The sequence below is a fragment of the Sus scrofa genome, chromosome 8, assembly GCF_054392235.1.
Source record: "Sus scrofa isolate SSC_HxYL_T2T_F1_AM1 chromosome 8, Sscrofa_HxYL_maternal_Yorkshire_Landrace_v2.0, whole genome shotgun sequence".
NCBI classification, from domain to species: domain Eukaryota; kingdom Metazoa; phylum Chordata; class Mammalia; order Artiodactyla; family Suidae; genus Sus; species Sus scrofa.
Genome location: NC_139390.1, coordinates 71,805,565 through 71,820,741, shown reverse-complemented (window position 1 = coordinate 71,820,741; position 15,177 = coordinate 71,805,565). Strand labels below are relative to the sequence as shown.

Genomic DNA, 15,177 nt, shown 5'->3' with positions numbered 1-15,177 from the left:
TTCCCATGAGTTTACATCACACTCCCTTTACTGTTCATCATGTCCACAAAGTGCCATTTCTATTCCCTTTGGAGCAACTGGAAAGCTGTGAGGAGTTCCACTTAACAAAGTCTAGAATGACTCTACTAAGAACAATAGAGGCTGAGTAATAAAAGCACGATTTCTTTTTCTGTTTCTGTTCTGCAGCCGAGCTAAAGGGAAAGTGATCATACATGCTGTGCTGAAGTTTAAATCCTGTTATATAAATAATACAGCAAAATTTCGGGATAAGATCAAAACCATTTTACAGCAGAAGCTAAAGGGCAAAACTGGGTCTTTATCTATAGAGTCTTCTTCATTTAGATTTTCAGGTAAGCCTTTTTATGTATGGTATAGAAAGATTTTTATCTTTTAATTTGAATGTGGTATTTTGCTGTGCAAATGAAAACAGCACCTCATTAAAATCATTTCATAGACAATATAATTGCTGTTGACAACTGTTAGAGTAATCAAGGTCTATGTTAATCAATTTTTTGATATAATATCATCCTTGTATTCTTTAAATGAAACATTACTTAATGACAGAGTTTTGTTTTGTTTTTTAAAAAGCAGTCCTGTCCCAAATAACATTTCTTTGCAAAACAAGGCAGCCTTATACTCAAATTCTTATGACTTATTCTGTGGGTCATGATTTCTCCCTCAATTCTTTTGAATGTCTCAAGAATCTAGACTCCCAGGTTCCAGAATTGAGTTTGAATCTCTTTAATATCAAAGTTATTTCTTGATAGACCTTTAATGGACTTTGTTTCTCTCACTCTTTTATACAATCTAATTCTTATTCTTAGTCACCTAACAATGCTGTGAAAGGAAGCTTCTAAAAGATAAGGAGGCATGTCCTCCAGTGCCAGGATAATCAATGTTTCTCTGGTCTTAATAAAAGTATAGCCAGTGCCTGGCACGGCTAAGCTAGGCTATCGGTTTTCTGCTACAACAAATTTGACCAAGGGCAGAAAGGTATCCCTCTCCCTCAGGAAGGACTAAAAAGACTAAATGTTTGTGAAAAAAAAATCCAGGCCAAGTGTTCATTTGCCTGAAACATCAAAAGGATCAAAAAGCAAAACCTGAACATGCTTCTCCTGGATAAAATGCCATCATGTTGTTGAAATGTGACCCTCCTTGGGTTATATTTATTAGTCGCTTTGTCCTAGAACCTTGCTTCTCACACAGCTTCTCCTATGCGTGGTGACCTCAAAAAACACAGAGAAATAAAGCAGTTGTCCCATTTATAGAGAATGTGTCACCAAAGATACATTTTTGGTTTTTTGTTGTTGTTGTTGTTGTTGTTGTCTTTTTGCCTTTTCTAGGGCCGCTTCCCACGGCATATGGAGGTTCCCAGGCTAGGGGTCCAATCGGAGCTGTAGCCGCTGGCCTATACCACAGCCACAGCAACCAGGGATCCGAGCCGTGTCTGCGACCTACACCACAGCTCACGGCAACGCCGGATCCTTAACCCACTGAGCAAGGCCAGGGATCAAACACGCAACCTCATGGTTCCTAGTCAGATTCGTTAACCACTGCACCACGACGGGAACTCCCCAAAGATACATTTTTGGAAATTCATCTGCTAAAAACATGAACTCACATAGTAAAGAAACAGCATCATATTCCTGGAATTCCTCCAAATTTTAAGAATATTATGTAGAATTCCAGTAAAACAGACTTTCTGGGGGTCTTTTCTAGGTTTATGATTTTTCTCAGTAGTTTTATTTACTGCACGTTTCTGAAGAGCAGTGACTTAAGGGTAATACACTTAACAGATGGTGCTTTGGTATTGTCTTAGCCTCTACCTGCTGCCTAGAAACTCCCTCTTTCTCCTTCAACTCTCATCAGAAACTAGATGTCTCATGAAACTGACTGGGTGTTCACATGTGCAGGATCAAACTTAGAAGCAACTAGGCCAGGCCTTCAAAACCACAATGAATTAAAACAAAGCTTTCATTCAAGACAGCTCTTACTTAAAGGGATTATGAATCTTAATTGATCACCACATAAATGGGTCTCTGGCTTAGGGATTTATTAAAGCTTGTTTAGGTAACAAAGGTTGCTGTCACAGCATCTTATTGAATAGACTGCTGCTAGGTTACTTTAGTTGCTTAGCGCCTGCTCCTAAATATGTCAAGGTTGTGGATTTCATTTTCATAGAAGCTGCTAGCATTAGAGGAAAAAGACCTCACTGGCCAGTGCTGTTAGTTACAATGAATGGCTAAATACAATACCAGTGTTCTTATATTATTATTATACTTACAAAGAGGGGTATAGAATAATGACTAAGGTCACAGTTTCTGCTGTTAGATTTGGATCCCACGTCCTTTTCATATTAGCTATGTGACTTTGGAAAATTTACTTAATGTTTCTGTTCCTCAGTTTAATCATCTCCTCATGGGGATGGTGATAAAAATAAAAAAATAGTGCATATGGTTGTTATATTTCAAAGACGTAATGCACACAACTGTCATAGAATAAGTATTAATTGTTGGTCTTTTATCAGGAGAAAAAAACTAAAAATCTATATGGATTATAGATTTGAAATCAACTTTATATATGAATATAAATATTTATATATAATACAAATAAAGCATACATTTATATGTATTTCATCATGTATAAATGTATGCTTTATTTGTATTATCAGGCCTACCCCTACCTTCTCCCTAAACTCATGCTGACTCTAGGTGAGGAAGCGGAACTGGGAGAATGACCTTTCCAAGTACTAACGGTGCAGTAGGGGCAACTCCTTGTCCCCATGCCCAAACCCCCACCCAGAACAAATCACTTCATCTTACAGAACCTCAGCTGAATCAACTTAAAAGAGACGTTATGGTCCATATACTTCATAGTGTTTTCCTTTGGAAGAAAAATAAGCATATATATCTAAAGCTCTTAGAGCATGACTGGCATGGAGCCAGCACTCAATAAATAGTAATCAGGATGGAATTTCTACTATATGTACACTTTGCAAAAGAATATTTTTTCAGCCATCATGGTTATTCTTCTGATAATTGTGTACTTCATTATTCACTGCAGAGCCAACTGAACCTTAGGGAACATATCTATATGCTTTTCATGTTTGGATTCAAGGTAGGACAATAGCTCCTTTTAAAGAGATTCTTTACAAGCCTCAAGGATGAAGTAAATCAATGGCAACCGAACAAGGGATAAAAATTTATTTTTGTAGAAATAAAAATTAATCAACTGAAGTGTCCATTAACACTTCAACACCTAATAATTACATCTACCTCAGGAAAATTATTTTACAGAATTCTTAGTTATAATACTAAATCATTAACAGAAAAATTTTGTCGCCTACTATTGGCTTATTTTATTTATTCATTTATTGAATAAATAGGATAAAACTGACTATGGTCAGAAAGTCTTGATGAAATTCTACCTTACTAGTTATTTTTTTGTCTATGATAATATTAAATTCATTTTTTTCCTATGCACACGCCAAATGTATGAGTACCTAGAAAGGGTGTTTGATTTTTTTTTTTAATTTGTCAAGGATCATCACAACTAATAAAGAAAAATCTTACAGAATTTCCACTTAGAATTTGTATTCTCTATAATTGCCATGCCTATTATTTATCCCACATCAGTAGCAAAATCAGGAATAGTGAAAATGGTTTACTAGTTTCTGATCCAGATAAAATGAATAAAAATATATATGGACGACTGGGTCATTTTATTGTACAGCAGAAATTGACAGAACATTGTAAATCAACTATAATAAAAAATTTTTAATAATAAAAAGTATTTTATTCATTGCACAGTGGATATTCAGAAGATTTTAGAGTTAGAAAAGACTTTAAAGATTTCTGGTCTGATTACCTCTTTACAGATAAAAAAGATTCAGTGAAGTAAAAGTGATTCATCCTAAATCATAAAATAAATAGTGGGCAGGCCCAAAATTTGAATCCATTCTAAGTGTACCATGAATTCTCTACACTATTTTATGAGTCAGTTTAGAACTGAAAGCTGTATTAAAAATCTTCTTAAGCTTCAGATTTAAAGGTCCCAGTGGAAAGAAAAATCTGCCTTCTTTTTCCAAACCTCTAGTCAATCCTTCCAAATCCAAATCTTTTAAACTCTGTTTTCAGTTTTACATCAATGAATAAAGGATGTAAATCCTTATCTAACAAAGAATCAGTAAGAGGAGTTGAAATAAAATATTACAAAATGTAAATTTTAATGAACAATTATGAAGTGCTTTGCAAATGCTTTGCTAGGCACTATGGGGAATTCAAAGAGAAGAATATCAATACTGTCCCGCTCAGCAGAAAGCCTGCATACACTTAAGCTCACGCTGAGTGAGGGTATAAGAGATGAAAGACACTATTGGTATTATTTCACAAATATATTTTAAGCTGGATTGGACCTAATGCTGACTGATGTTAGTTGGTAAATTCCAACAGTAACCAGGAGTTGCTCAATGAGAACAGCTAAAAACTATCTTTGGCAACAGCATGTCCAAAGCCCTATTGGCCTCTGCAAACTTGTCACCACTTTGTCCAACAATCCCAGTAGAGTTCAGAGAAGCTCATTCCTTTCCTTCAGAGCACTTTCTCAGATTTTAATTATATATTCACTAAAGTGTTTATTTGACTGCTGACTGTTTCTCCCATCAGGTCATACTCTCCATGAAAGCAGAGGCCATGTCCATTTTTGCTCACCATTGTATCTTCAGAGTCTAGCACAGGGCCAAGCATATAGCAGTAAAGAATGGTTAAGTGAATTAATTGATTCCATAATATCAAAGCTGCAACTGAAAAGCAGAATAGGAGAAAATATATCAATAGCTTTTCATAACTGATGTTCCAGAAAAAGAATTAGGCCCTAAATAATATGTTCTGAGTGACTATTTTTCAGGTTTTCCAAAAATGATTCGTAATTAGTACTATTCCTGATGCATAAAAGAGAGGTTTCCTAAAAGCAAAAACCACCTCAGACTTTAGAACTTAACTCCCTCCCAGAACCGCTGAGGAGAGCCGATGGCAATTTTGGCACATGTATGCTATTAGTTGACATTGCTTTCCCCAGATTTAGGATATAAAGAGTGCTTTGGTTATTAAGACCCATGAACATGTGTAATTTAATTTTCTGAATTCCATGAAAATAACACTGCTACTAACTTCCTAGGTACTAATAATCAGTATTTATGGAGCGTATTCTTCAATGATAGAATAATGTCTTCTCCATCATTTCTAAACTTAATAGATCAGAGGATTTTCTTTTGTCTTTTTAGGGCCACACCCACAGCATATGGAAGTTCCCAGGCTAGGGGTCAAATTGGACCTGTAGCTGCTGGCCTACCCCACAGCCACAGTAACGTCAGATCCAAGCGGCATCTGCCACCTACACCACAGCTCACAGCAACACTGATCCTTAACCCACTGAGCAAGGCCAGGGATCGAACTGGCATTCTCATGAATATTAGTCAGATTCATTTCCACTGAGCCATGACGGGAACTCCCATCAGAGGAATTTTAAATTAACTAGTTGACATAAAACCTAGAAAAAAAATTGATGGTGCAGTTTTCCCCTGCCCATGATAGAATAGATTCCTGAAAAATCTCTCATAAGGTGAATTTCTTAACCTAATACAATTGGCTTCAATAGGGAAAGTTTTTACACATTCTCAAACCGCTAAATTTATATTCATTCTTACTTTAAAACTATCACATTTCTTTAAAAGTAGAGATGATAATCTCAACAGTTAAAACTAGTTAACCAGTTTTTCCTTTGTGAATTATTTTACAACATTACTGCTTACATGACCTAGTTATTTTATAGCTTAATAATCAGAATAAAACCTATATATGATACTTAATGTTTATGTAATTCAAACTTTATTGCAAAAAAAAAAAAAAAAAGGAAGTAAAGAACAAGTAAAGTGATGCAGGTACTATTTCATCAACCAAGCTGACCTAATGGCATGATGCACTTTGGTATCACTGCCATAAACTATGAAGCCAAGAGCTAAGAAGAAAATGTAATGCAACTACACAGCTGGTGGTTCTCTTCTGGAAGCTCTGAAAGGAATAATCCAAGCCATTCTTTATTAAAAACAAAGAAATGCCTCATAACCTGAAGTGAGGGTTTTTGATGAAATGCCCTGTAAAGTTGAATGCTCATAACTTTAATGGGCATGTTTAAGGATATGACTGTAACTTGTTTTCAAAAATAATTATTAATTCCTATAATGCAATGCCTTATATATACTGCTACACTTAACCATCTACTGATTAAGCATGAAAAATATTTTAAATATTTATGCTAAATCATAATTAGTTAAATTAAAAACTCAAATTATGTGGCAGTAATGGAAATTCACCCACAAGGATGATGTTCCTGACCCACTATTAAGTATTTAACAAGAATAAAGCTCTGGCCTAGCACTCATTTGTGAGTGCTATCTGGCCAACACCAAGATATAAATGGTGTTAGTAGAACACATCTTTTTTATGTAGCTCGATCCTGAGACACTGCATGGTTTCATTTGTACCATGTTTTTAGCAATTTTAACCTATCATTCTTTGATAAGTTCTAGAGAACTTTTTTTTTAAGTATATAGATTGTTCTTTCTTAACCAAACACCAATCATCAGTTCTACAAACCTGTTTTATCTGTAAAGTCTCTCTACAAAGCATATTTTATCTTTTAAAATAGTCTAAGTGGTATAAAACCTTGACCACTGACAATTCCTTGCAAATCTAAATAGACAAATAAGTGGGCAAATAGGAAGATTTTCTGGATAGTTTATTTTTTTAATCTTTTTAACAAAATATAAAAATTCTCTTTAAAATTATATTTTTACAAAAATCTTTCTCAAACCCACCATCTACTCTTTGACATTACTATGGACATCCATTAATTTATAGTGGGTATTGTGGTGCTCTCAGGGCATCTAGGAAAGTGGAGGATTGTTGATGCCTTCACCAAATAACCCCAGTTATTTGGGGTTTTGAGTTCTCAAATTTGTTCTTTATATTTTATTTCTTTCTCATACTTCAATGTCAAGCAAATTTCTTGGTATCACTTTTATATTCTCTACATTCTTTCTCCTACCTTCTTCAAATTCATATTAAATATTTTAATATATTTTACAGTAATTTATATATTAAAATTAGAAAAATCAAATAGCCTTTGAGTGAGATTGTGTTGGACATTATTATTTAGTTACATAGGCTTTAGCCAGTTGATTTTTTGATATACCTTTTGACTCTTCAGACATCCTTGTTTCCTGATTCTTGACTTTATTCCAAATAAAATGTATCCAAGTTTACCAAGCGATAAGGAGCACTATTCCTGTTGGCGTTTTAAAATGTCTTTCAATAAAGCCAGGAATTTACTTAAAATAATATTTCTGGGAGTCCCCATCATGGCTTAGTGGAAACGAATCTAACATCCATGAGGATACAGGTTTGATCCCCGGCCTCGCTCAGTGGGTTAAGGATCTAGCATTGCTGTGATGTAGGTCACAGACGCAGCTCAGATCCCACGTTGCTGTGGCTGTGGCGCAGGCTGGTAGCTACAGCTCCGATTTAACCCCTAGCCTGGGAAACTCCATATGTCACAGGTGCAGCCCTAAAAAAAAAACAAAAACAAACAAACAAACAAACTGTAAAATAATGTTTCCTTAAATATTTTTCAAATGCAAGCATGAAATATATATAAATCAAATATATATTATTGAATAATACAGCTATTAGGCACTGTCTAGATACTTTAAGAGAATTTAAATGTTAATAGTTTGCATTAAAGGATCTACTGTTAATAAGGTCCAGAAGGCATACTACACGAAAATTTGTGAACTAAGAATGGTCTTCTGAATGAATCATCCTTAAATTTTTAATCTCTATCAAAAAATCATTGTAGCTTAAAATAGTTACTTTTAATAGGTATGAATTTTAAATGATTAATACTAAAACACTCCATCTAGTGGGCCAATTCAGTTACCTGCCTGGACCACCTGCTAGCTCCATCTAGGATGAGTGAGATTCTAGACCAAAATAGGCAGGCTATTTATTAGTAGACTAGATCCCTGATGTCATGGAGTTCTAAATTCACCTTGCTAATTTAAATCCAGTATACCTGAGATGGATTACAATGCTGTTTGCATCATATCCTTTCCTTGACACTTTTTGATGCAGTTCCCAATCTGCTCCTCCATTTTAGACAGCTTGGTACAGAAATTTGTATTTTAGCAATTTGTGGTTTTACATCCTCATTCTCTTCTAAAATTAAAGTTCTTCACAGAAATTTAGCCCTTTAAACTGGGGCTAATAGCTATGCTAGCGCTTGCCACCTACCCATAAAATGGATCTCGTGTTGCATGCCATTTAACACCTGCAATCCAGGACCCTGCTGTCCTGACTGATGTCCAGTGTCATCTGAGATTGGGATACATTTGCGTGGTGGTTAATTTCATGTCGTCTTGACTGGGTGCAAGAAGCCCAGATATTTGTTTAAACATCATTTCTGGGTTTCTGCGAGGATGTTTCCAGAAAATGTTAGCATTTGAGTTGGTGAACTGAGTAAAGCTCATTGCCCTCCCCACTGTGGGCGGGCATGATCCAATCCAATCCACTAGACTGGATGGAACAAAAAGACAGAGGAAGCATGAAGCCTTTCTCTCTGCCTGGCTGATTGAGCTGGGACACTAGTTTCCTCCTGCCCTCAGACTGGGGTTTATACCACTGTCCATCCATTTCTTGGGCCTTTGGATTAAAGGGAATGACAGGTCCCCAGACAGCAAATGGCAGATCATGAGATTTCTCAACCTCCACAGTTGCTTGTGAGCCACTCCTCAAGATAAATAAGTAAAGTCTGTTTCTCTAGAGAATTCTGACTACTACAGACTGCCAGAGTGCACTGCCAATCACCATCAAACCCAAATAAGCTCAAACTTGCTATGAGCTTTCAGAAATCCAACTTGTCTCACATACTCCTAAGAGGCCAGTTGTACCAATAGCTAAACCAACTCCTTTCAAGTCTGTCCTAGCTTCCTTTCATTTCCCAGGAATTTTAGCCTTTGAGGCCACAGAATTTCTGCATGCTTAGCTTGAGGTAGGTTATAACATAATCAAAATTTAGATGATGAGTTTTAGGTTAAAGAGTTTGTGCTATGGTAGGTATAAAAGGTCTATTAAAATCTATTAAATCATGAAATATATATGATCAAAGTTTTGCTTTCTAGAATTTTATCTAATATTGTGTAAAATGAACCAGTGGGGAAATTCTTTAAGCAAGACAATCAGTTAGGAAGGAATTACAATGGTCTAAGTGCGAAGAATTTAAAACCTGAACTATCATAGTGAAAACAATATTAGAAATAGTGGACATATGTTGAAGAGATTATATTTATAGAATTGACAGAACTTGGCAATTGGATGTGAGAGACAACAGTGAAAGGAATTGAACATAACATCCAAGTTTTAAGACAACTTCATGGAGAACAGACAAAAAGGGGAAAAATATTTATGAATATTCAATAAAGTATATATGACTTTATCTTTTAAGAAGATTGAGGGTGTACTTTTCCCTATTTCTCCCACTAAATATAGTTAAACCCCCTAGCTATAATATATATAACAAAGATAAGGAGAGCCCAGACTGGCTAGTGACCTCAAGATCTAACCATGGTGGTGAGTCTCATAGGTTTGCTTTATATATTCCGAAATTGGAGCTAAAGAAGGCAGCAGCCCCCAAACTCTCAAGGGTGCAGGGAAAAAAAGTCCCACAAAACTCTACTTCCCCTAGCCACAAGACTTGGAAAGGATCAGAATAGCAATATAGAACACTTTTAGATAATAACTGCTCTACTCCAGCCAGAACACCCTAGAAGAATCTATGACCTCACCCCAACACATGCCAGAAAAGGCCAAGTGGGAACCCTATACTCCTGCTCTCACTAAGCTCTAATAAAACATGTACAAGACTTGTGTACCGAAAACTACCCAACATTGTTGGAAGAATCAAAGATCTAAATAAATGGAGGGAAAAATTATCTTTATGGACTGGAAGACTCACTAGAGTATAACTGTCAGTTGTCCCCAAATTGATATACATACAGCATTATATTTTTTTAGAAAAAAAGTATAGGAGGAAATCTTTAGCATCTAGGTGTAAGTATAATTATTAGATGTGATACCAAAAGCATCATCTATAAGAGGAAAAACTGATAAATTGGACTTAAAATAAAAGTTTGCTCTGTGAAATACCCTGTTAAGAGGATGAAAAGAAAAACTACACTCTGGAAAAAATTATTTGCATATCACTCATCAAAGGACAAATATCTAGAATAAAAAAGAGCTCTCAAAACTCAGTGAGAAAACAAACAATTCATTTAGAAAATGGGGAAAAGATGTGAAGAGATATTTTACCAAAAAGAATATACAGATGGCAAATAATCATATGAATAGATATTCATATTCAATATCATTAGCAATTAGAGAAATACAACTTAAAACTGCAGTGAGATACTGCTACACTCTTGTGAGAACAGATAAAAATTTTTAAATGGGAGTTCCCGTCATGGTGCAGTGGTTAACGAATCCGACTAGGAACCATGAGGTTGTGGGTTGATCCCTGGCCTTGCTCAGTGGGTTAAGGATCCGGCGTTGCCGTGAGCTGTGGTGTAGGTTGCAGATGCAGCTCAGATCCTGCGTTGCTGTGGCTCTGGCGTAGGCCAGCGGCTGCAACTCCAATTAGACCCCTAGCCTGGGAACCTCCATGTGCTGCAGGAGTGGCCCAAGAAATGGCAAAAAAAAAAAAAATTTTAATGATGACAAAACCAAATTCTGGCAAGAATGGAGAGAAATTGAATCACTCATAAAATGCCTGTTGGAATGTAAAATGGTGCAACCACTCTGGAAAACTCTTCAGTAGTTTCTCAAAAATTTAAACATGCAACTACCCTACAGTCCAGTGATTGTACTCCTTAGCATTATCCCAGACAAATGGTGGGCTTGTGTTTAAACAAAAAATAAGTGCATAAAAGTTTATAGCAGCTTTCTTCCTAAAAGCCAAAAACAAAACAACCAAGGTATCCATCAACCTGTAATGGTTAAACAAGCTCGGGCACATCCTAAAACGGAATACTATTCAACAATAAAAAGAAATTGGATGAATCCCTAGAGAACTACACTTAAGTTAAAGAAGCCAACCTCAAAAGTTACATACTGTATGATTCTATTTATAGGTATATATGACATTCTTGAAGTGACAAAATTATTGAAAGGGAAACAAAAGAGCAGTTGCCAGGGATTAAGAAGGGAATGGAGTGGGAGGAAGCAGATGTGGTTGTAAAAGGGCAACATGACTCATTCTTGAGATGGCAGTGCTCTGTACTTCAGCACCACCAATGTCAGTGTCAGTGATTATGATAGTGTAGTATAGTTTGGAGGATGATACCTTTACAAAATCTTTGCAAGTTATTATCTTTGGGGGAAAACTGGGTAAAGGGTAAAGAGTACATATATAGTATTTATTACATCTGCATCTGGATCTACTTTATAACAGAATGTTGATTTCTTAACTGCATTATAGAAAACATACATACACTTCTCTTTGGGTTAGATCTTTGATGTCCTGATGAGTTTGGCTTCTTTCACATTCCTAAATCTCTGAGTTACTGTCATAACAAATACTATTTAAATGAGTCATAGTCTTTTAATGTCTTTGAGAAATTTGGATTTTTTTTTTTTTTTTTTTTTTTTTTTTGCCACGTCTGCAGCATGTGGAGGATCCTGGGCCAGGGAACAAACCCACATCACAGTAGCAGCAACCCAAGCCACCACAGTGACAACACCAGATCATTAACCTGCTGCACCATGAGAGAACTCCTTGGATAGCTTTTTAAGACCCTGAAAAACTAGCATTTTGGAGTTACTTCTACTAAGATATAATAATGATATTTTATATTCCTTCCAGCTGCCTGAAATTTTTTAACATTTATCAACTCTTTATTGTGAAGGTACTAAAGCTATTGGGCAAAACCATTTTGATTTTTCTTTAATATTACTGATGAGTTACACATGACTCTTTATTTCCTGTATTAAATAGCTGAAAATATCATATATTTAATGCCAATTTTAATATTTTCTCCCCTTAAAGTGACTTCTATTTCTGATAAAATATGCATTGAAGAACTTTTATTTCATTTTCATTTTTATTTATTTATTTATTTATTTATTTATTTACTTTTGTCATTTTTGTCTGTTTAGGGCACCCATGGCAATATGGAGGTTCCCAGGCTAGGGGTCGAATTGGAGCTACAGCTGCTGGCCTACACCAGAGCCACAGCAATGCCAGATCTGAGCCGCATCTGCGATCTACACCACAGCTCATGGCAATGCCAGATTCTTAACCTGCTGCGTAAGGCCAGGGATCAAACCCACAACCTCATCGTTCGTAGTTGGATTCATTTATGCTGCGCCATGACGGAAACTCCTGAAGAGCTTTTATTAAAGCTCATAATGTGAGATAAAATCAGTAAGGGACAAGCTAAGGCATTAAAAATATCAATAGCTCTTTTTTTAAAAAGAAATATCTTTCCCCAGTATTTAAACTCAGACCACAAAAAAACATGAACTTAAAGATTTCAGAAATTTCTCCCAGGACTTTCCAGTAGCTCAGTGGGTTAAGAATCCAGTGTTGTCACTGCTGTTGCACGGGTTCTATCCTATCCCTGGCCTAGGAACTTGTGCATGCCACAGGCACAGCCAAAAAGAAAAAGAAAAAAAGTCTTCCAAACCAGTTTTTCCATCCTTTATACACTCTACATTTTTTTGTCTCCTATGTAGAATTTCCAAGCAAACACACAGGAGTCCTATGGGTTATGAGTAAGAAAAAAAAAAGCTGTGGTTTGTCTTTAATGACAGCTTATTTGTTCAACTTCAAAAACCATGTAATTGTCATGGATTTACTCATAAGTAATGCGTAATGTAAGTCTATAAATTCTGTCATAGTTGTAATTGGGTCTATTAGCCACTGCTTGAATATTTCTATTTTTCTGTGTTTTTTTTTCAAATATTTATATTTCCCAGGAGAATTGTTTTACTATAAGAAATATATATTTAAAACAAGCAACTCAAAATAAGTTCCAGAGAAGAAATTTAATTTGTTCAGAATGAACAAGTGAATATTACCAGTTGATGGTTATTTGGCATCAAAAACTATATGCAAATTGGAGTTCCCATCATGGCACAGTGGAAACAAATCCAACTAGGAACCATGAGATTTCGGGTTCGATCACTGGCCTTGCTCAGAGGGTTAAGGATCTGGCATTGCTGTGAGCTATGGTTTAGGCCAGCAGCTATAGCTCTGATTCATCCCCTAGCCTGGGAACCTCCATATGCCATGGGTGTAGCCCTAGAAAGCAAAAAATAAAAATAAAAATAAAAAATAAAAAATACAATCTATCTGCAAATTGGCAAGGATGAAGCTAAGGAATTATTTGAGAGGAGGTCTCCCACTTCTTGGAGACGCTGTCTCTTAAGAAGAGTCTTAAAGAAGGCAATGTGCATGAACTGAAAGAAATCCACAAGGTAATTCTCTGCTGGATGCAACATCAGAGCTTTACCATCAAAATACAGGGTTCAAAAGGTGTCCAGGTACCCAGGAAGGCCAAAGTGGAAACTTTCCAAACCAAAAGTACTAATCCTAAATATTAACTTCTTGTCCAACATGTGCCCTCAAAGATGCCCCTTAGAAACACAAGGATGGCATTTCAAAAGCATTAGGACAGATGTTATCATTTACATTATCCACAGCTCACTACAGCAACATAACTCTCCTTGGTACATGTCGTTTCCTCTCTTCATTGTGGTAATCTTTCATACTGCTTCTAAAGCTTAAAATCAACAATGGATAAGAAACAATTGGAAAAGCATATATAGTATCCAAATAAAAATAGGTATTTCTGATTTTTCATATTTCCTAAAAGGAGGATAATGCTACGTTTTTTTTTTTTTCCTTTTTTAGGGCTGCACCTATGGCATATGAAAGTTCCCGGGCCAGGGGTTGAATGGGAATTGCAGCTACAGGCCTACACCACAGCCACAGCAACACCAGATCTAGCAGCTTGCAGAAACACCAAATCCTTAACCCACAGAGCAAGGACAGGGATCGAACCCTCATCTTCATGGGTACTGTCTACTAGTCGGGTTCTTAACCCTCTGAACTGCAACAGTAATTCCAGGTAGTTCTACCTTTAAAACTATCACCTGCATATACTAGTCGCTTATTAATTAATTATTTAATTAATTTATAAATAATTATTTCAATACTAATAAAATATTTTAAAATTTTATCTTCAGAGTTAAAATGGCAAACACATTGTAGATCTTTACTGTGAAAAACTAACCTCCATTGCTCTGAGGAATGACAAACGATATGTAATATCTAGTCACAGGGGTAATTTTCAGTCTATTAGAAACATTAAAAAAAAGAACTTATTGAGGTTAAATATGCAATGAAGTAACTAATTGAAACCTACAGTGCCTGAGTAAAGGATTCAGATTTTGTTCACCCATGATCCAGTTCTGTGCTTTGTTCCTTTGCCTTTTCATGTAGATCAGTCATATTAATGCTCCAGAGTAGCTTTTCTTCTTTTTGGTGAAAATATTATGAATGAACTTACGTGGTGGAAGATCATTTCTGTATCATAAAACAGTTTTATAGTAGTTACCTCGTTCATTAAGTCCATGTATATAATTAGTTCTCAGAAATCTTATCACATGAACATTTTTAAATATCCCATAAAACATATTTCATAAGAGAATTCAGCTGATCTCTATATCTTTTTATTACTCATTGAATTTATTACATGTATAGTTGTACAATGTTCATCACAATCCAATTTTAGGATTTCCATCCCACAACCCCAGCGCATTCCCCCACTCCCAAACTGTCTCCTTTGGAAGCCATGAGCTTTTCAAAGTCTGTGAGTCTGTATCTGTTCTGCACAGAAGTTTATTCTGTCCTTTTTTCAGATTCCACATGTCAGTGAAAGCATTTGATGCTGATGTCTCATTGTCTGACTGACTTCACTCAGCATGGTAATTTCTAGGTCCATCCATGTTGCTAAAAATGCCAGTATTTTGTTCCTTTTAATGGCTGAGTAATATTCTGTGTGTA

The 15,177-nt window shown here is 35.8% G+C and overlaps 1 protein-coding gene across 1 annotated transcript in view; it reads left to right on the top strand.

The window, feature by feature from the left end:
• LOC100512727 (transmembrane protease serine 11C) overlaps positions 1–15,177 on the top strand; it is a 61,947-nt gene that overhangs the window by 23,154 nt on the left and 23,616 nt on the right. The window contains exon 5 of the mRNA XM_021101388.2: positions 187–350. Within this exon, the coding sequence (XP_020957047.2) occupies positions 187–350 (164 nt within the window). The remainder of the gene's footprint in view (positions 1–186; positions 351–15,177) is intronic.